Below are 23936 nucleotides of genomic sequence, written 5' to 3' on the forward strand. Positions count from 1 at the left end.
CTCTTATTCTTCTGTCCAGAAGAACTTTTGTTTTCTTTCTGTCAGTTTATGCGAGGGTCTTGGGATAGAAGAGAAGTCTTTCACAAATCTCCTGCAGTAGGTGTAAAACCCGAAGAAACTCCTCTGCTGATGGACATTTTCGAGCCATTTCCAATCTTTAACTACTGATACTTGTTCTGGATCTGTACACACACCTTCGGCAGAAATGGCATGTTCAAGATAAGTCACTTCCTGTCTAAATAGTTTACATTAGGAGGAGCGTAACTTTAGATTGGCTTCCTTCAGTTTCTGAAGCACCTTACTAATATTTTCTAAATGTTCTTCAAAACTCTTCCCCATGATGACTATGTCATTGAGGTTTATCGAACAGGCTTCGCAGGAAAGACCTTCCAACACGGTCTCAATGAGAGTAAGAATGTTGCTAGCGCATTACATAATCCAAACGGTATCACCTTGAACTGCCAAAGTACTTGTCCAGTATTAAAAGCTGTCTTTTCACTGTCATCAGGGTGTATCTCTACCTGCCAATGGCCACTCTTTAAATCTAGCGTCGAAAACTGCTTGAAAATGTGTTCAGAATGTCGTCATATCTAGAAAGAGGGTTTTCCTCGTTAAGTCATTCAACTGCGGATAGTCTACGGAAAACAGTTAGTTCAGCAATCTTTCTTCCTGACCAGGACGTTGGGAGAAGCCTAAGGACGTGCTGAAGCTCCGATAACGTCGCTTTGTTGCCTATAGAAGTTTTCCTCCCTCTTTTTGTTTAGCTTGGATTTTGCTTGATTGGTGGATGCTCGCCTAATCTTTCAGCCTTCCTTCCGTGAGATGACCACTAATCTGTTTCTTGCGTTCTTGCTGAGGAGTGCTCTTATTTTCTGTGCCCTGAGTGTTCTGCAGTTCCTTCGTACGTGGCACCGCAGTTCCAGCAATTTAGGATCAGTTTCTTGTCACTAGTATTCTATCTCAAAGCATTGACTTGCTTGGTTAAATCGTCTAGAGGAGTAATCACTTGATCCACTGGCTCCTGGACTTGAGCAGCTCTGATTGCTTGGCGGTCTCTACAAGTCGCTTGCTGAGCTGCCTTCAATTTCACTACATACACTAAAGCGCTTTTTAATTCTATGACATGCGCCATTCTGAGTGCTTTCTCTGGATTCCATCAATGAAGTACTGCACGGACCGTACTTGTTTTTGTTGGAAAGTTCGAAAACGCGAGAGGAGATAGCCTTTCAACATTCGTGGCGAGTTCCTGAAGTGTTTCCGTGCACTTCTGTTGGCGACATTTTAACTGAAGCCTGCTATAATCTTTTAAACACTCTCCCTCCCCCCAAAACGCAGCTCAAACAGCCCAGATATAACTTTGATGTCTAATCTCTGGTTTTCGGGAAGAATTTGAAGAATATCTGCTGCTTTTGCTCTCAGAAAAGCCGCAAGATAGAAGGCTTTAGTTTCGGAATGTTACCCATTTGCGCCCACCACCATAGAAAATTGGGTCTAATACAACCGCCAGGAGGCTTCCCATCATATGTGGATAGTTTTAGAGAGAGTGGGAACCACATTTATTCGAATTTAAAGTTCGAATTGTGACCAGCTGTCGTTATGGATTACTTTAAATTTTCAACTTCCTTGTCGACAGTAGCACAAACCCTATCATCGCTTTGTTGCTCGATTTCTTGTAGGAGTGCAAAAAATGTTTCTTCGATCTGTTGTTCCGACAGAAGAAACTCTTTCTGTAATTCCTCCAACTTTGTCTTCAACCGTGTCTGTTCTGCCTTCATAGACTCGAATTTGTTTTCTTTTATAGCAGTAGTTTCTTTTTTCATTTTTTATTGACCTGCTTCAATCTTTTCTTAGCTCGCTTTCATCTTCAATCTTTTCCCGGTTAGCTTTCATATTTTCTTTAATGGATTCCTGTCCTGATTTCATCTCTTCTTTGAATGCAGCAAAATCTGTCACAAGCTGTCTTAATTTAATTGCTCACCATCGATCCTGTCACTAGAATTCAATCCCACTTCTGGCACCAAAAATTGTTGCGTGCGTACGGGGTCGTGTGGGATTGAATGCAGACAGACTTGGTGATAGCTTTTAAAATTTATTTTGCCAAAAGGAACACTTCACAGTTCTGAAACTTTTCACAAAACTACTCGTCGAGTTCTTCACAGTATATCAGCATAATTCATTGATTATACTTCTTGCATTTAACCTTTTCACGTGGGCTCGAAAAATAGTTGTGTTCCTCCACTGGGGGCTCTTCGCTCAGCGGTTATGGAAAGGGGGAAAATTTTTTCAGAACGGTCAGTATTTATTTTCAGTCTAGCTCCAAAGCTCTAGGCGTTAGAATGAAGGAAGTATTCTAATCACTTTCACACTGCAGGTAGATGTATGCAGTTTTCCCCCGAAACGCAATTTATTGTTTTATTTTCAGACGAAATGTTTTATGCTACAACTAGACAATTTGTTCATTTTTTGGTTAAAATGACTTATAGGTTATATACTGCAAAATAAGTGAAGTAATCAGAGTTACCTATATTCACTTGTCACAGTATAGAAAATTTAGTGATTTAAAATATTCAAATATATCCTTCAAACAATATATGGATTTTCATTTTAAGTGTTATAATTATCCTGATATTGAAGAGCAAATTAAATACAATTTAATTATTACAAGTTCGCAGTTTAATTATTACAAGTGTCATTTAGAAAGCATTTTCGAGTTCCCAAATGAGTGTTATTGGATTCACACCTCTGTAAAATTCATTTCTGGAGAAAAAGAAATTGGTAACTGCGTTTGTACTCCATTGAATCATTATTGAACAACACTAACAAACATGCACTAACAAAAATTTACCAATGCACGAAGTAAGAATTTTTTTGAATAAATTTTTCTTCCATGTGACATTGCAAATAGTGTTCCCAGGCTTGATCTGCCTTCATATTAGGGTTATAAGATCTTTAAATTTTTTAACCGCTTCACAGTTTTTGGTTCGGTAAAGAAATGCAGAAGGAAACACTGGAGGTTTAGAAAATAAAATCCTTGTTGAGTTTCAATGCATTCAATAACAAAAATTTAGGTTTACCGCTTAGAGATATTATATATTACTTTTACCTTAGAATAGAAGGGAAATAGTTGTTCATCGATTTATATTGTTGCTGCATTTTTTCTTTAAAGGCAAAATTGCATGTTCAGGAACCTATAAAAATTTCAAAAAATAAAGATTTTTGTCGAATGGAGAAATATTTCTTCAGTTTTTATGATCTACATTTTCAGAATGCTAAATTCGCGTTTGAGGTATCAGATTGTTATGCGAAATTTTCAGATCTCAAGCTTTTTATCGTTGCTTTCTTTCGGAGTAATGAAGCTCGGAATGAAAATTCGTACTGAGTTGATGAATATTAATAAAGAATCATACTGAGGATTGAATTAAAGGAACTTAAGAATAGTACACATCTCAACTACTCTGTACATCCTTAGTATCCTAATATATCGTTTGATTACCTCCAAAACACAATTCTCATGTAAAAATTAATTACTTTCTGAACACTACTTGCGACTGAGTGGTCAAGACCTCTGGATACTGGTACTTCGACTTGGGTTCGAGGCCAGGCGATCGGTTTGGCTGCATGGTTGGTTTTCGTTGTTTGCCCCATGTGAAACGAGAATACGAGATAGTTTCCCTTAAAAGTTCTTCACGAAAGCATCCTTTTCCTTAGGCAGGCATCCTTTCCTTTAGGAAGGCAGCCTTTGTGTGTTTTCCCATGTTTAATTAATATAAACTAACGTATCTACTTTCTGAAAGAATTTGTACAGACATCATATTATAGACGCAAACATATATAACAATGGATAAATTAATAAGTTTTGAAACTTTTTTAAATTTTGAATTATAAAATGTTCTTCACTAACTGCTTTAATAAAAATTCGTGTTTCATTTATCGCACAGTCGAAATTCATTTTATCATCAAAATTATTCATAAAAGGAAGGGTATAATTATGAGACGCTCATAAATATAGCTTTCTTATTTCGAATATAATTTTATTTTTATTCGTCTGATTAAAGAAAAGATTATCTACCTAATCGAAGGGGGCTTTCGTGGAGGACGTTCGCAGGAAATTGGCTCATATACATGAACGAATACGAAAGGTTCATGCAGTCAATCCGTTCATCGAAATTTGAACCCGTGTTGAATTATCAGTGTTAAAGAAATTTTATCCGCTCAGCCGCTAGTTACTCGTATAATTTAGAACATAACAAACCAAAATTTCACTCAAGTAAATAGTAGTCGCGAATGCATGTCATTTAGGAATAACATTAAAATTAATTTTCATCACCTGAAACGTTTATATTCATTACACTGCCTTTACATGCACATTAAAAACTGGAATAAATTGAAATAAACAATTACAAAAAGAATGAGAACAAAGAAAATTTCCTTTACGTTTAGTCATTATTTAATACCGAACACGAAAAAATGTTAAATATCAACTGAAAGAATTTATAACGGTATTTGAAAGAAAAAAAAAAAAAAAAAATTGAGGAAAGGTCTTAAAACGCAAACGCGCGAGAATCAAAGTAAGAAATTATTCTTTTTATTTTCTCCTCTTGAGAAAATATTTCCCGGAAGACACCGAATTCGAAAACAAGCCATGTGGGTTCAAATTACGGACAATTACCCCTACACATTAGCGGAACCCACAAAAGAACGCACTCGTTAGGGTGTCGTAAAATAGTCGTCAAGCCTCAAGCGTTCGAATTCCTACCCCTGCGACCAAGGAAAAACTGTCCCGAGCCCCCAGTTGCCGTACACTTTGCTCGGGATATATATGTCCCAGCCCCCAGCTGTTGTTCAGACCTTGGCAAACTTTTCAAATTGTTGGCAAATGTCTTTATGTAAATAAATTTTAAACCGAAACATAGAAATATTTTTTGAAATTGAACTTATTTTCAGAGAACTTGAGGATGAACTTATAACTTCAAAAGCAAGGCAAAATGAGCAGGAGAAAAGAAGACAAGTAGCAAAAATGGAACTAGATAGAATTAATTTTCTAATAGCTGACATTAGAACAGCTCTTCAAAAATTGTGGAAACTTTTAGCAGAAGGATTTACAACGGTATAAGAACTTTTAATTTTCCTTATTATTGATAAAATTCTTAAATACCTACCACCTTAGTCTTACACCTGGTTTTTCTTAATTAAAGAACAATAAGAAAATTCGCGATAAATCACCTAAGAATAATAAGATCTTCACCAATTTAGTCATATAGCCAGTTAAGGAACGTCACATAACCATATTGCATTAAACAAAAAGATATCGTTTGGCTAGTTAATTAGAATATGGAAAGCACACGAATTACATAAAACTGAAGGTTAAGTTTAAAGGTCTAAAACAAACGATGCATAAGGGGCGACCTATCTGGAATTACACAAAACTCTACTTTTGCTTCTACACACACACACACACACACACACACACACACACATATATATATACATAGAAATGGTGATTGCATAGATGGATGTTGAAGCTTACACAAAAGATGCACAATGAAGAAAAAACTTGGCAGCTTAGGGAAATTTATTATTTATTTTTAATTGATATTTTCGGCCACAAATAACTTGGCACTCTAATCGCGCCTCTTCGGAACATTTCAGTTTCTGATATCTTTGAGTTAAGAAGAGAGAAGCGTAGCAGCAATCTAGCTAAGCCGAGAAGCAATAACGAAGTGTTAGTGTTCAAGACAAAAAATATTTTTACGAAATGTACATGCGCGGTACGATAGCTTCTCCGCAAAACAGTTTTAGGGTTGCCCCATTTGGCAAAAAATCGCCCATTTGGCGCCATTTAGCGACAAAATTCGCGATATGCCATGTACGGATGGGGAACCTTCTGAAACGAATTCTTACCGGTTTAGCCCAGAATGTTCTCGAACACAAGCCGAAAGCTATATAAACCCTGCCGGTCCGCTGTCAGTTAGTGTGTGCCTCGTCTAGAGTGTGAGATAGTATCGAGTTGGTGTCTCGTCTAGCGAGTCAATCTTTAGTCAATCCTAGTCTAGCGAGTCTGTGTGTCGTCGAGTGCATCGCGAAGTGTAGCGTTGAGAGTCTCGAAAGTACGTGGAGTTCCGAGAATGACCAAGCAGAGTCGGGAGCTGTATTCTGGTGCTTTGCAGCGAAGCTGTCTCGACCGTTATACCCTGATAGTGTGAAGGCTCTGTCGCTGATTGTGTCAACGTGTTTATAGTAGTTCTTCTACGACTGTGAAACGTGATTTTGGAACTGTCCTGATTAATATTGGCTAAATAAAGTGTGTTTCGATATTTCATCAAGTGTCGTCGTTATTCACTCCAAATCCATACGAACCCCGTACGAACGTGAAGGAAGAAAATAACGTAACAACTGGTGTCAGAAGTAAAAAAATGCAACAATATGAAAGCATACTATTGACTTTGCAATAGTCTCTTTATTCTTCATTTCAATTTGGGTACTTCTTTGTTCTGTCCTAAAAATATTTATTTTATAATATATCAATCTAAAGTGCGTCATTTCAAAATTAATTTATATCATAAGATCGCACGTAACGCTGAAAAGCAGATACCTTTCATCTAATCACTGAAGAAGATTTCTATTAAGAACCGAAACCTTCTGACTCATTTTTCCTCACTTCTTCTCAATGCGTCACTTCCCCACTTAGCTTTGCTCTTGCAAATTGCCTGTCGCTTCTTGCTGTTTTCAAAATATATTTTATAAGTCCGTCGGTACTGAAGTAAAAATATTCTTTAACAACAAGTCGCTATACCACCCATTTGATTTGTGCTGAATAAATGAAAAATGTGTGCCAACTATGAAAAAAGAGAAATTCGGCCACATCTCAAAGTTTCTTCTTCGTCTTTGTGTACCTATCGACGCCACCAGCTTTACCAAATTTTTTCAACGATGCATCTATCTACGCAATAAACTGTCTTAAAATTATTATATATGTCTCATCTTTCTTCCCTTTGTTAGAATAGTTATGATGTCAAAAGCCTAGATTTCATCGTATTTAGTTTGAAACGCTATTTGATATGTAATTAGGAGAATTTCATCTAAAAGAAAGATTATTTGCCATTGGAATTTAATAAAGGTGTGCAATTAAAAGCGAAATCCTTCTGCGTCATCATTCTGCTGCCTTAACACTCAGCCACAGCAGTGCCCGGACTTTGATGCCAAGCTTCGTCATTCATGTCCACGATTGCTAAAATATCACACATATATATAATATTGTTTCACAATAAAATAGTAAAGTTAAATTAAATTTAAATAATTTAAATAATTCTCTTGCGTCATAGCTGCAAGGAATGAAATTTGAATTTAACAAATATTCTCTATTCGTATAAAGACTATAAACTATCGTATAAATCGTATAAAACTATCGTATAAATCGTATAAAACTATCGTATAAATCGTATAAAACTATCGTATAACTATCGTATATAATATCGCATAAAGACTAGCCCCCCGAGCGTTACGGGTTTTTTCAGGAAACGACGTAAAAATAATCGTGTTTTCTTACCAGAACTGTCGCAAAAGCGGCAAGCATTTTTACTCAAACTGCTTCAAAAGCGGGCCCTCCTTACCATGTGGATCATGGAGGTAGGAAGTAAGACCTACCTCCATGATGTGGATATAATTAAGCTAATTCTCCCCTCCGTTGAATTTAGCGAGTGAAATTAGTTTTTCTCCCTATGGTATCTTCGACACGAGACTGGTTGCTAAAATAGTATTTTATCTCCTATTTGGCTACTTTATAATTTGCACACTAACACATATGCTATATATTACTCGCACCTTAAATCAAGATGTGTGCCGAATACAGAAAGTTAGTCAATATACATCAGTAAGTGAAACTACGTAAAATGCTTTAAATTTTCAGTTTCTTTAAGGAATTGCTTCGATAATGGTGAAAAATTAATCTTGCATTTTTTTATCCTTATTTTCTGAGGAAATACTTTTTAATATACAAAGGGAATTTGTGATAATTTTTTTCTCTCGTGTTCCAATTTTTCGAATACAAATTATTCGCAACTTATTTTAGTATTATGTTTATATTTAATTTTCAAATATTATAAGTTTATTCCAGTTTAAAGTGTTAGATTTAAATAATTCTTTAGATTGCATCATAAATTTATTAGTAGTTAGTTATTTATGACACCGTTTTGACTGAGAAATAAATAAAGTATGGTAATCGAGAAACATTTCGATTTTCATATTTCAAAGGAAATTTCTATTTTGAATAGTCCCATCAGGACGTTTACACGTACACGTATGTCGCATAACTTAACATAAAATGTTGAAATTTTATATTTGGGACTTATGACTAGTTTTAGCGCAACGTATGTCTCTACACTGCTCAAAAAAAAAAAAAAAAAAAAAAAAAAAAATGGGACAGTGTCTCCCGTTCTACTGGGCCGATTGACAAAATTCAAATTGCGTTTTTCATGTCTCGAAAGCGCGACTTAGGATATATATTAGATTTATATATAGCACTATTCTAACATAGGTATTTTGACACAAAATCGGACTTTTTCTGAAATAACATACCAATTTTTTTCCATATTTCGATTCTACGTCTCAAATTATGCCAGAATACCAAGTTTTGTAAAAATCGTACGAGTAGTTTTTAAAATATTAGCTCTCAAAATTTTAGCTCCTCAATGTTAATTGAATTTGGCAAATATTTATTAATATCTCTTTTTCTATTAAACTTTTTTGATTTTTTCTCTCACATTACGAAATTTAGGTTCATTCCAAATAAAATTTACCCATTTTTTGTGTTTTATTTTTTAAATTTCTATTTTTAAATAATTTTTATAAATTTTTCGAAAAAAATTTTGAATTATAACCTATAAAATTTTTACCATCATCTTAAAGTAGGTATATTTTTAAGCATATCTGCAAAAAATTAGACTTTTTTATTCAAAATTTTCTAAGATATACACGAATTTACATATTTTCGAGTTTTGAAATTTGGCATCTTCTTTTTGAGCGATAATAACGCCAAATGTGGTCTATGGATTTTTGTTACAGTGAATTGCCACAGCTATTTTTAACCTTAAATTTCAAGTAAGATTTTACGGAGAATTAATTATATGACATTTTTTCCCTCAATGAAGCCTAATAAATATTTATTAATACTATATGAAAAGCTATTTTTTTTTTAAATTATAGATGATATTATTCAAATTTTTAACTATTTTTTTTTTAAATTTCTCTCTATCTTCCTTTAAAAAAAAAAAAAAAAAAATAAGAGTAAATTTTTACCTTCGGCGTTTTATCGTCTGCTACTTTACTTCGTTTAAATCGAATTGTCTAAAACTGAGAATTTTCGTTTGATATTTATTTGAATTTTATGACATTAAATGCATAATTTATTTCTAAACAAACTGTTGCTTTTGAAGTGGCTGAAAGAGCGGCTGGTACTATCATCCACATTTTTAAAGCACAGTATATTTTTATAGAAACATAATATTTAGAATAATCATTTTTATAAAAGTCAAATTATGATATAAACATACAGCCCTCTAGAGACTGAATTAATGGAAGTTCAATGGTTATGTAGAAATGATCTGCAGCTACGTAATGGCTGAATAAGTGAGCAGATTCTGTGGACAAGTAAGAATAATTCTATAAACGCTACCCAACATTCAGGATTCAATTAACAACGAGGATACGATGTTTATTAAATGAATTTAAGAAATTTTAAAACATAAAAAACCAACTCATTTTTATCCTAAAATGTATTTTTGTGCGTAGCGTATTTTCATTATATCCTTAAAATTCTAATTTAGAATGAATTGTCAAGAACTGAATCCTAATCATCAGTAATATAATAAGTAATTATTACGGTTATTAATAAATCCTTCTTATAAAGTAATTGCAAATATTTCAAAAAACTTTCTGTCTGAATGCAAATATTTTTCTATGCAAATATTTTAAATTTTATATTAATCAAGATTGCACACGATATTATTTATTTGCACTTCAATTCTTACCGTCAGTTCCAGTAGAAGTTACAAATCAATTATATTTAATTAAGGATTGGATTGGATTATTTAATTATGGCAAAGCACACGAGGGCTATCTGCCTAAAGGAAGGGACGCCTTCGTGGAGGACTTTCTAAGGTAAACTGGCTCATATACACATTATACATGGGGAAAACCACGAAAACGCCGATGCGGCCAGCCCGTTCGCGAGATTCGAACCTCGGACCGAACTACCAATGATCAGCGTCTTTACCGCTCGGCCGCTGGTGGGCTATTTAATTAAGGAATGACCATCTAAGTTTAGAAACAGTGTGCCGTAACAGCAATTCAATTATTGGCGCCGTATCTTTCATGTTACTCCCGATTGGCAAGCTAAATAATTTTTAATGAGTATTCGGGTTTTGCTAGTAACTTCTCTTGGAAATCGCGCTTAAACTAGGTTAGTTGGTTATTTGAACATAGAAAGAACATGGGAGCTATTTGATTAAGATGCTTTCACAGAGAACCTCTGTAAAGAGAACTTAGAAAACTACGAAAACCAACCATGCAGCCTGGGTTAGACTTCGCAACAAACAATTAGTATTTAACAATCTTCAAATGCTAGGCAACTGGTGAGGCTCCAATCAAATCTCCAATTTAATATTTTATTTGTAAATATTTAAAATATTGTTGTATTCTTAGACACAAAAAGCAGAATTTAAGTATTGTTAACTTGGTTAGTAAACTACCAAGCCGTAGTGCAAATGAATATTCAATTTCTTTTGCAATAATTGTATTCACTTAATATTCTTGGAATATGAGCTAAAGAAGGAACGTTTTCGGAAGATTAAAGAAGTGTTTAAATTCAGTGATATTACGTTTGTCTTACAAGCTTAGGATCAAAACGATTCTGCAATTGCCCGAGTAGTTGACTTGTAAATGGCTGTGAATTAAGCAGATGACTTTTAATCTTACGTTTTCAGTCAGAAAACTTATTCCAAATGTTTTGTATTGCATGACAATGCATCTTTCATTATTCAATAACCAATCGGAGAACCGCTTGTGCTCTGAAAATAAGTATGTGTACTCAATTGTCCTGCATGTTCTTCAAATTTGTCTTCTTATGATTTTTTCCTCCCCAAAACTAAAGGCCTCTCAAAGGAAAGTTTTTTGACATTGAAGAGACAAAAGGAGTATGACATCTACTTTTAGAGGCATGTCAAAAACCGATCTCTACAAGCCTTCTCTTCCATTACATGTTGTGCATTCAGACAAATAGTTGCATCAGCGTAAATTCTATAATCTATTTTTGTTACACTCTTATTACTTTATTAACATACAGTGAATATATACTAAACCTTTTACTTCAGCTTCAGTAATTCGAAATTTTTGACGGAATTGTTGTCGGAACTAGGACTTAGAAGATAAGTCAAATTGAATATTTCGATAATTCAATAAATTCATGATCGAAGTTTCAATATTTTATTTTCTGAGGGAGGGAAATTTTTTCAGTTTTGGTCTAATATCCTAAGTATATTTACTTCGATTCTTTATTTTTTCCATAAAAGCGAAAATCTTACGCATGGTATACATATAACGCATAGCTTCAAATAAAAATTTAATAATATACAGGGTGGTTATAATTAAAATTCACTTTGAAACGGTCATAAAAGGAAAACTACTGGATCAAATGTTATCAAACTTTGTAACCGTGTAAAGGATGTCATGGAAATTTATTTTCCGCGAAAAAAAGAAAGTTGGAAACCTCACCATCAGGGGAAAATGGCTCTGTATGCAATATTGTTAAACGAAATATGGGTCGGAATCTAACTTAACCTTCTGCTACACGGGTTTAATATGTTGTATACCCTTAAGAAACTTTGAAGTAGGCAAATTACCATTTAAAGGCGTTAAATTCGATAAAAGTCGAGTGCGCCATCCGTGTAAGTGAGAAATTCGTCCGTGAAAACCACGAATTAGCGATTAGAAAATGTGAGATCGCAAATCACTCGCACAAGTGCGTACAATCTGGAAATCGTTTTCTTACAGATCGCTAATTAGTAATTTTTGAAGTCTGAATCCGGCACTAAAATATGAAGATACTGATTCAAAACGCTTTTAATCGATCTATCTAGTTCCATTGCATTTTCCTACTGCATTCGATTGCATAGCAGTCATTCCACACCGTTTAGTGTTGAACGACAGATAGTATTATAACTGAACCATTTTTCTCTGAAGAGCAGTCGACAGCTGGACCACTGTGATTGCAGCTCACTTAGAGTCAATGTTAAAATGTTTCGTGATACATGAACTGCAGTAACGTGGCATTTTAGATACTACAATTTTTATGCAGGGCTGGGCCCCACCTCACGTGTGTCGCACAGTTACTTAGGCAACATTTCACGAATGAAAGTCTTATAGGCCAACACTTCCCCTCTTCCCACCAGACCTCAACCTCTGTGACTCTTGGCTATGGGGTTATCTTAAAAGCACTGTTTATGGTGATAATCTAAACAATTTGGCAGAAATGAAAAATGTGATACACTGACATGTCCGTAACATTCCTCCTGATATGCTAAGAGCTGCTGTCGAGAATGCAGTAACAGGATTTAACTTACTTTCGGAAAATGCTGGACGCTACATTGAACATGCTTTGTAACACGTTTCGGAAAATATTAAACGCATTTTAAACAGATGTTTTCGTTTCTTATTTCATTTAAGAATATTGTATACAGCGCCATTTTTCCCCTGGTGGTGAGTTTTTGAACTCTTTTTTTTTTTTTTTTTTTCCGCGGAAAATAAATTCCCATAACCTCCTTTACACGATTCCCAAGTTTGATAACACTTGGTCCGTTAGTTTTCCTTTTATGCCCATTTCAAATTGGAACTTTTATTATAACCACCATCTAATTAAACTTTAAAAGTTTGACAGTTTGGTTCAAGTCCCAGCTTTAAAAATATATATATAAATATAATCTTTTGCATTAATCTTCTTAGAAAAAATGTTTTAAGAAGCTAATTTTTCCCTCGCGTTATAGATTGTATAAAAAAACATGATCTTTAATATGATTTAGATTGTTTCAGCCGATATAAGAATCGGGTCAATCGGTGGTGAAGAATAAACACTGCTAGACTGTTTTATTTCTTTGTCATTTAGAAAAAAATCTTTTAATTAAAATATTTATCCTTTGGACTTTGCTCTATACTTTGTTTATAGTTAAAATGTCTAGAAAATGAAAAGCTGTCTTCAGCTGAAACACAGTTGATGCAATTGATATTTTAAAAAATTGACAAGAATGCAAAATTTATGAAAATCTAGCAATCGAAAAATCTTAATTTTCTTGTGTGAGCACTTAAAATAACTGTAGAAGGAAAGAAGAAAATTAGGGAGAAAAGCAAGCAAAGATTTGCAGGGAAAATTTGGCTGTCAGACATACCAAGATGTTTCAAAAAGTTGGACGCTTTTGAATATACTTTCAGGTTACTTCAAAGAATTTAGGCGTTCAAAGAGAAAACACTTGGGCGTGTACACCAGCAAATACCATCAATTGAGCTTGTGTTATCAGAAAAGACAAAAACGATATCATTGCAGATTAAAGTGAAGAGCGACTGGTTTTAGACTATATGTTTGTATAAATTTAAATTACGCTATAGAACATCATATCGTACCACAAATGGAGAATCCCATGATTTTCTCAATCGAATTATTTGAAGATTCAGGAGTTTATCCAGTATTGTATGTGAATGTCATCTAAAGGCGTTTTTTTCCCCTCCTGATGAAACAGCGGCCGAGCGGTAAAGTCGCTGAACTCTGGTAGTTCGGTCCGAGGTTCAAATCCCGCGAACGGGCTGGCTGCATGGGCGTTTTCCTGGTTTTCCCATGTGTAACGTGTATGCGAGCCAGTTTTCCTTAGAAAGTCCTCCACGAAGGCATCCCTCCTCTTAGGCAGATAGCCCTAGTGTGCTTTGTCATAATTAAATAAACCAAAACCTCTTGATGAAACCCGTCTTTTCTTTCATCTCATACCTTCAAAAGAAAAGACCTCTAAAGACTAATAAAGGCTCTGACCAAATATTGATGAAATGGATTGAATTGGATTATTAAGTTACGTCAAAGCAGGGTTATCTGCCTAAAAGGAAGGATGCCTTTGTGAAGAACTTTCAAAGGAAAACCAGCTGGCATACACGGTACACATGAGAAAATTCACGAAAACACCCATGCAACCAGCCCGTTTACCGTTATTCGAACCCCGGAGTGAACTACCAGTGTTCAGCGACTTTACCGCTCGGCCCTTTGTGGGCCTTTATGAAATGGAAGGCGATAACTTTATTTAAAATGATTGTCAGAAATATCAAGATATTTCGAAAAGTTGGATGCTTTTTAATATACTTGCGGAATTCCTAAAGAAAAAGAGCAAGAATAAAGTAGAATGCCTGAAGAAAAAGAGAAGAAAAAATAAATTTTTGGGTAAAATTTAGTATTTGTATTTTTTTTAAATTTAAAACTTTTTAATCTTATGATATTTGATTCTTACGATTTCAAAAATAAAATATTTGACTAAAATATGAATACCATTTAAGAAACCAAATGTAGGATAAAATTGTGTAAAGCAATGGGCACAATGATAAACTGTTTAAAGCAGTGTATGCAAGTCATCCTAAGTTAAAATGTCGGTTATACATCTCTCTTATTTACATATATCTTTTCTGAACGGAACATTGAAAGGCGTGTTGACTATGCTTTACTGTATTTGCTCTTTTAATATATAACGTTGCGCGCCTCTAACTTGCACGCAACCAAGAGGTGACTGTGAAAGCTTGTATAAACCACAGAGTCTTATAAAGGGTTTAAGTCCCTTTTTATTCAACGTAATAAATTACAATGGCGTCCTCTTGACGCTTACAGACTGTGCCCACTAGGCAGTCAAATAAAAATAAGAACCTGAAAAGAAAGTAAAGACAATATTCTAACTACGAGGCTCTCTAAAATAACTTAACTCACCGCGTTTTACAAATACCGCAGCTAATTCAGCAATTGAAGCTCACTGGAACAATTGCAACTACTTCCCGCCAAGCACATAGGCCGCAACGCGGGGTTCTTCAATTCTCGATAACTACCTCCGCGCTCGCTAAGTAAGAAGAATAACTCTCACCGAACTCGTTTCCTTCTATTTAAATCATACTACTTCCGCTGATAATTTGAATGCTTGCGCGTTCTACTCAAATTTACATATTCTGGCATTGGCAGTTCCAGGGGAAAGTAAGGCTTGACAGGAAAGATAGTTTAAACTTAAAATAAATGTTAGTTAAAATAAATATAAACCCTACATTTGCCGCTGCCAGAATTTGGAAAACTTGGAAGCAGGTCCTACAAACGACCTGTTGTAAGTTTATCTAATTCTGAACTAACTGTCGAAAGCCTCGTTTACACAAAAAAAATCTTATGTAACAATTATATATTAAAATTCTGTTATTCGTTACAAAGCTTCTTACAGCCACTTTTCCTGGACTTCATCAATCAATCTTGGTCTTTCCTTCCAGCATCTGGAAGGAATAAGTATCAGTATCTTTCTACATACATTATAATTTACACTTTCTTGACACAATAAATTTTTGTTTTTAACGATTCGTTTTTCTTAGTTATTGCTTACTTCACATTCATTCAATTTTTCAAGCATTAATTTAACTTTACCCTGGCTCTCCACCATGTGTGGTGTCAAACGGGAATATTCGTGTTTTAGTCTTACAACACTTCCCCTAACCACCATGATTTGTTAGAATTCAACAACCAAATAGACACACCTTACTCGACATTCTACAACTCAATGAGCTACTTTAATATTCTTAAAAATTCAAATGTAGGTGGAGAACCCTACAAAACACATTCATTCTAACTTCCCCCTCATTCATCTTTAAACATGCAGGCTTTCGCTCTAAAGCATGACTTTATCTACAATTTACTACTTAAATTTTGACTTCATTGCTTTTAAGCATTCACTTTTAGCATCTACAATTTTATGCTTCTAGACTAAATTCTACTTTTACATAACCTTCAAGTATTTACATACATTTACAAAATTTTATACATATGCTTTTTACAATTTACCATAAAATGAATAAGAGAAAATAAATTTTTACTTTACTCATTCTTCGCCAAGCTGGCGGCACTGGAACTAAAATTCTTATTAGTACAAGAATATGAAGTTATTTTTATCTCCGGCCAAATTTTGGCTTTAACATAACAGAATTAGTCTTTCGACCAACAGAAAATGCTTGTTTTTAGCTTTTACACTTAAAGAAAATAATACTTTTGCCTTAGCTAAATAAAGTAAAACAAAACTAAGTCTCAACCGAGACATATTGACTTTCGTCAAAACATAGAACTTCGTACTTATACATAACATTTCGGAACAAAAGAGAAAAAAAAATTTATAGAAGGTTTTAACTTATCTTTGAGTTTTCGATGCTTGAAACTCCGTCATCCGTTTTTGACAAAATTGATCCCAAGTTAGAGGTGTCATGGATGTCAATCTTCTCCTTATTGATCTCCGAGTGTCGTCCCCGTTGCTCTTTCTTTTGCGTCCTCTACATGCTGGCCTCTTGACGGAGTAATCGTCTGGTTGTTGGCCTTTGCGTTTCTGCCTGGGACGGCTGGTCTTGACGTCCTCCAGTCTGGAGTCCTTCTTGAATTTCTTCTGTTCGTCGTATTTTTGTGCCTCCTGTTGGCGTTTCAGTTTCCGGAACGGCGGCCTTGCTGGCACCTGACTCTGTGGCCGTGTGCGCGTTCTCCTTTATGTGTAATTTCTCCTGCCATCTTTTGTAGGTGGTGTTTTCGTCTTTACCACGGTTTCTTTACCCGGTTCATCTATATTTTTGTTTTTCTTAAACGCCGGAGTTTGAAAATCCTTTTTTCTTTTTGATACCGACGTCCGGGTTGTAGAAGTGCTAGGTCTCTCTTCAGTTCTCCGTTTCTTGGGTGGTGGAATAGTTGTTGCAGTCTCTGGCCCTTCTATTTCGTTTAGACTTGAGTCCTGCAAGAAACTTTTAAGGATTTCAAAATCATTTGGATTATAGTATTTTTTCACCTGGTCGGGACTTGCTTTACAGATTTCCCCTCTCTCGTTTTTAAGATATAAGACTACTCCTTTGATTTCCTGAATTACATAGGGGCCTTCAAACTTTGGAGCTAGCTTTGCCATAAAATTGTCTGGGGCACTTGATAAAGAAAATTTCCGTTTCAATACTTTATCCCCAACTTTAAAATCTGCTTCACGGCGTTTTCTATCATAATATAACTTCTGTCTATTTCTTGCCGTATCCGAGGTTTTAAGCGCCTGATCAATTAGCTTTTGCACGTCCTTTTGTCTAAATTCCTGCTCTCTTTGTTGCACAAAGAATAATTTATCTAAAGGCGTAATTAACTTTCTGCCTAAAAATAATTCTGCTGGACTTTTTTCCGTAGTATCATGATGTGCCGTTCTTAAAACATAAGCTAATTCATTTATGTAGCCATCCCAGCGCTTGTGATGTGTGCTAACGTAACTGCGAATTATTTTTACAATGTTTTTATTAACTCTTTCTGCTATGTTAGCCTGTGGTCTATACGGAACCATTTTGATATGGCGTATATCAAGTCCATTGCATATGTTTTCAAATATTTGACTAATGAATTGTTTTCCGTTATCGCTAATGACTTTTATCGGTGCACCGTATTTTAAAATGTATCTGTGTAAGAATGCATCTGCGACTGTTTTGGCTGACGCGCGTTTAAGTGGAACAATTTCTGTCCATTTTGAAAAATGATCTACTACTAAAAGAAAACGATTTCTATTTAACTCGCTCTGGGGGAAGGGACCAAGAAGATCTATGCCTAAAATTTCATTCGGAAATGTAGCGCGAATGCTATTTAAGTACCCGGCCGGGCTGTAATTAATATCATTTATTAACTGACATTGATTGCAGGACCTGACATACGCCGTTACTATTTTGTATAATTGCGGGAAATATACCGCCTCGCGTACCCTTTTTATAGTCTTTCTGACCCCGAGGTGGCCCGCTGTTTTTTTTTCGTGCAACTCCTTCAAAATGCTTAATCGAAGCGAGGCTGGGATGACTGGCTTATACTCAAGATTTTCGTTTGTTGTTTTCGTATAGAATAATAAATTATCTATTATTTCATAGTTTTTTGCTCTATTTCTTATCGCATCGATATCTGTATGCTCAAAGCTTTCGGGGTCTTTCAAATAAGCATAGATATTTCCAAATTCAGGATCAGCTTTTAGTTCAGTAATAACCGTATCTCTAGAATCTAAAATTTTTGAAGTCAACACAGCGCATTTAAGTTCATTACCTTCATCGTCCAGTTTTATACGAGAAAGTGCGTCAGCTACATTGTTTTCCTTACCCGGTTTATATTTTATTGTGATATTATATTCTTGGAGTTTTAAAGCCCATCTTATTAACCTGGGCGTTAGGTTTTTTCCCGAGTAAAGTCTACCAACAGCCGCATGATCCGAAAAGACTGTTACTGGCGATTTGCCGAAATAAACTCGAAATTTGTGTACAGCCATTAATACGGCTAATGTTTCTCTTTCTGTAGCTGTATAATTCCTTTGTGTTTGATTCAATGTTTTACTAAAAAATGCCAGCGGATGGTTATTTTGCATAAGAACCGCACCCACCGCATAGTCTGATGCATCTGCCGCAATTTCCAGGTTTTCATCCCCCTCAGGGAATTTTAAAACAGGGGCATTAATAAGCGCTTCTTTTAATCTTTCAAAAGCTGTGTTAGCTTCAGCTGTCCACGTAAATTTACTCTTTTTTCTTTTGATTACTAAGAGTGGTTCAACAATATTAGCGAAATCTTTTATGAAAGATCGATAGTAAGAACATAGTCCAAGGAAAGACGAAAGTTTCTTGGCGGTGTTGGGCGGTGGGAAATTCTTAATAGCTTTTATTTTTGAATCTTGCGTTTCTATACCCTTTTGCGAAATTTTATAACCGAGATATTTAAGTTCTTTAGTTGCGAACTTGCATTTTGAGGCTTTAATTGTAAGACCGGCCTCTTTTAATAATTTAAAAACTTGTTCGAGGTCATTAATGTGTTGTTCCAACGTACTACTCTTATAATTATATCATCTAGATAAATTAAAGTTGATTTTCCTAGGACAGGCTTTAGAACAATGTCCATAGCTCTCTGGAATGTGGATGGGGCCCCACACAACCCAAAAGGCATGCGTAAAAATGCATAAGTGCCCGATTTTGTTATAAACGCGGTTTTATGTATATCTTCGGGTCTCATAGCTATTTGATAGTAGCCAGACGTTAAGTCCAACGTAGACATATATCTCGTCGATTTGATCTGTCTAATGATCTCGTCTATAACCGGCAAAGGGTAAACTGGAAATTTAGTTATGCTATTTAGTTTTCTATAATCGATAGCAAACCTCCAAGCCCTTTTATCTGAAGGGGGAAACTCGTTCTTTTTCCTACATAGTACGACTGGACTCGCGTACTCACTATTTATGGGCGTTATTATTTTATTCTTTAACATCTCCTTAATATGTTCTTCGATGATTAAGTCTTTTTGTTTATCATAGCGATACGGTTTAGTCCTACAAGGTTTTTCGGCATTTAATTGAATCTTGTGAGTCACGATCTGACAGTTTCCCGGTTTTTCTGAAAACAAATGAGAAAAATTACTCACCACTTGCTGTATTCCTTTACTTTCCTGGTCATTCAAATGGCTAAGGTCCAATTCAGGTGTCTCCACCGGTTCCACCACCCTCTGGTCCATCTCCAGCACCACGGAACTATCTTGAAAATTTAATTTGGCCCTCGCGGCCCTTAAAAAGTCCATACCTAAAATAAGAGAGTGTTGGAGGTCTTTCACCACAAAAATTAATACTTTGAGATTTTCCTCTTTTATCTGTAAGTTTAATGATACTTTCCCGATGCAGTGACATGTTTTTCCTTGCGCCGCTTTAATTTCCGTATTTCTGGTTTTAAAGAGTCGTATCCTAAAAAAATTCTTTTTGAAGAACTTTTCACTCATGAAATTTCCTTCTGCCCCTGTATCGATGAGGGCTTCTACTGGTACATCGCCAACCAGGACTTGTATAATTGGTAGCTGTGAGTTTTTTACGATGACTGTATTTAGATGTCTATTTGAGGGTTTTTCTAAAACTTCCGGGGTCTGGACCCTCCCTTTCACAGGCCCCTCTAGTCGTTTAAAGCTTTCCTTTCAATCTGTGTCTTCTGGGTACGCGGATGCTTATTTTCAAATTTTCCTTTTGGGCCTTGACCTTCAAGTTTCGATGCGTTAGCTTGATAGTTCTTTCCCCCATACGAGCGATTTCCATTTCTGGTTTCCTCCTTCCTTCTGGTACTTTGAGAATATGTTTCCCTTCTCGCTCTTTCCGCTATTCTGCGATTTTGAAATTTCACCGCCAATTCGAAAAGTTCCTGCAATGTGGTTGGGTTTCTAATTTCAAAGTAGTCTTGGACAGCGGGTAACAATCTTGGTAATATTATTTCAATTATCTCCGCATCGGGTTTTTTCCCATACAACATATCCGTTAGTTTGATTTTTCGTAAAATACAGTCCATCAATTGTGCTGTATCCCGTTGATAGAAACTATATAGCTCGGCTTCCAGCCGTGTGCGATCTTTCACTATGGGGAAGGCCTTTACTAACGATTTTTTGAAATTTTCAAATGTATACGTCGGGCTTCCAAATTCACCTAATAGAAATTTTCCTATATTTTTCCACCATAGCGCGGCCTGTCCTCTTAGTGCTGATGTGGCTATGGCGACTTTTTGTCTTTCAGGCACAGGGTAGAGCTGAAAGTGGTTTTCTATACCTTCTAAAAATACGGACACCGAATTTTTTCCGTCGAAATAGACGTTTGGCTTGATTGATGCTCTCAAAGTCTGGACCAGGTATCCAAATCCTTCTAACTGCGTTGTCATTTCTTGGTGTTGTCCAGCGGCTTCCATTCAGTTTTCGGCCATTTCAGTTCGATAAGTGTTCGGGCGCCAATATAACGTTGCGCGCCTCTAACTTGCACGCAACCAAGAGGTGACTGTGAAAGCTTGTATAAACCACAGAGTCTTATAAAGGGTTTAAGTCCCTTTTTATTCAACGTAATAAATTACAATGGCGTCCTCTTGACGCTTACAGACTGTGCCCACTAGGCAGTCAAATAAAAATAAGAACCTGAAAAGAAAGTAAAGACAATATTCTAACTACGAGGCTCTCTAAAATAACTAACTCACCGCGTTTTACAAATACCGCAGCTAATTCAGCAGACTTGAAGCTCACTGGAACAATTGCAACTACTTCCCGCCAAGCACATAGGCCGCAACGCGGGGTTCTTCAATTCTCGATAACTACCTCCGCGCTCGCTAAGTAAGAAGAATAACTCTCACCGAACTCGTTTCCTTCTATTTAAATCATACTACTTCCGCTGATAATTTGAATGCTTGCGCGTTCTACTCAAATTTACATATTCTGGCATTGGCAGTTCCAGGGGAAAGTAAGGCTTGACAGGAAAGATAGTTTAAACTCAAAATAAATGTTAGTTAAAATAAATATAAACCCTACAAATATATGCAGTTTTCAAACGCATCGTAATCTGGGTTAGAAAGTATTCCTCCGAAAGAAACGCAATTCAAATAAATAAAATCAAATTCTGGAAAATTTATTTAAAATGCTCAGTTCGTAGGAATAAATAGAAAATTTTAAAACAATTATCTGAAGAGACAATGCAACACAAACAATTAAAATAAAAGTGTAAGAATTTAAAAATTACCTAAAATAATACCTATGACAAAAAATATATATAAAGAAAACTATTTGAAAAAAAAAAAAAAATAAATAAACGCTGCACCTTTATTTACGCAGTTCGAATAGGTAAATAGAAATTTTTAAAACAGTTATTCGGAAAAACCATGCAACTTAAACAATTAAAATGAAATTCGAAAAAGAAAAAATTACTTAAAATAATAAGTTCTAATTAAAAATACAATATAAAGAATATTATTTGGAAAAAAGGAACGATGGTGACTTTTTTTCCTCTCACGGGAAAGGAAACTAATTTGTCATATATTAAGAAGTTCGCCAAGTGAACTATTCTTGGCGCAAACTCACAAAATAGTGCCAACATAAATTTGTGAATTTCTCCGTAAATTTTGCTCCAAATTTTACAAAATTTCATATTTAGGCGTAATTTGAGTCGTAGAATCGAAATATGTAAAAAAATTGGTATGTTATTTCAGAAAAAGCCCGATTTTGTGTCAAAATACCTATGTTAGAATAGTGCTATATATAAATCTAATATATATCCTAAGTCGCGCTTTCGAGACATGAAGAACGCAGTTTGAATTTTGTCAATCGGCCCAGTAGATCGGGAGATATAGGACTGTCCCCCTTTTTTTTTTTTTTTTTTTTTTTTTTTTTTTTTTTTTTTTTTTGAGCAGTGTACGTATGTATGCATGTATATCACATAACTCAAAAACGGTTAACCGTAGAATGTTGAAAGTTTCTGTATGGGGAATCTGTATAACGTCTAATTGTGCACCTCCCTTTTTTATTGCTTTCGGCAGTGCCAAAGGGGCATTTTGAAATGGAAGATCATATCTCATTTTCAAACGAAATAGGTTTAAATGAAGTTTAGCAAAAATTGCGTTTCATTTATTTGTCGTACAAGGAAGTCATGTGGTGTCCGCATCAGATTTTTTAAGATGTTTCAAAATAAATAAATATATGGTTTGAATATCAAATGATCTCAAATGTATCAGCTTTATTTGTTTGTAAATATTCTACAAGGAAGTCAAGAAATAATCTAAATAGCATACCTTGAGAAGAAACACATTAAATACATTTTCTTTTCAAGGAAAGTTGAAATTTTAAAGAATAACTGATTAAATTTTCTTTAAATCCTTATATAAAATATTACATATAAAACCAGTTACGGTTTTCAGAAAGACAATTTGAGGAGGAAAATATTGTTTTAGAATGCATATCGAACAATATTTCCACCTTAAATTGTTTTTCTGAAAAATATTTGTGTAATATTCATTCTAAAGTAATATTTTTACTCATAAATTTGGTATGCTTAAATTTATGTTATCTACCTGTATATACTAATATAAGCAGTCAGTTCAACCACAATGTAACAATGATACAAGCTCTGTGTAAAGATCGATTTCTATCATCTATGTCCATCTGTTCTATAATCTATTTCTAACTCTATAATCAGCCAAAATAGTGTTATAATTATCTTTTTAAATATTGGAACGGGTAAAATATATCAATATGAAATATGCGATCAAGTAAAATTATCTCATTACTGTTACAGGAGGATGTTGTGTGTAAAACGTCCTTTAAAAGGTGGCAAAAACACATAAGTGTTTTAGGTTTAGTTTTATTTATTTGATTGCGGCAAAACAATTATTCGTAAGTATTATCTGCCTAATGAAGGCATGCTTTCGTGGAGAACTGCTTAAGGAAAACTGGCTGGCACTGACGTTAACACATAAGGAAAACCATGAAAGCCTCCATGGAGTCAACCTGTTCGCCAGAACTAGACACTGGCTCGAAGAACTAGTGTTCAGAGATATTACCGCTGTACTATGTTAGAATTTTAAATCTATGTCATCTTTAAGTTATTTAGCAGATACTATGTAACAACAAATTATTAAATTCTCAATGACTTGATTCAAGTAATTTTCTATAAAACTGGGCCTTCTGATGGCCGATTGGATAAGCCCAAAGAATTTGAGTTTTCGACCTGGGCCAGAATCATGCAAATGCCTGGCTGCATTTGTGGATTTCTCCATAGGGAGTACAAATGCGAGGTAGGTTTCCTTACAGAATTTTTCACGAAAGCATTACGCTCTTTAGGCAGATAACCTTAGTATTTTTCATCGCTTACAGT

General features: G+C 35.0%; 1 protein-coding gene across 1 annotated transcript in view; it reads left to right on the forward strand.

Annotated features, from left to right (window-relative positions):
* The window catches only part of LOC118205476 (uncharacterized), an 82989-nt gene that overhangs the window by 13129 nt on the left and 45924 nt on the right, over nucleotides 1-23936 (forward strand). Inside the window, exon 6 of the mRNA XM_085810938.1 lies at nucleotides 4945-5107. Coding sequence (XP_085667064.1) covers nucleotides 4945-5107 — 163 coding nt within the window. The remainder of the gene's footprint in view (nucleotides 1-4944; nucleotides 5108-23936) is intronic.

The sequence above is a fragment of the Stegodyphus dumicola genome, chromosome 1 (assembly GCF_044657685.1).
Source record: "Stegodyphus dumicola isolate Sdum_Otavi_A_Nest chromosome 1, ASM4465768v1".
NCBI lineage: Eukaryota > Metazoa > Arthropoda > Arachnida > Araneae > Eresidae > Stegodyphus > Stegodyphus dumicola.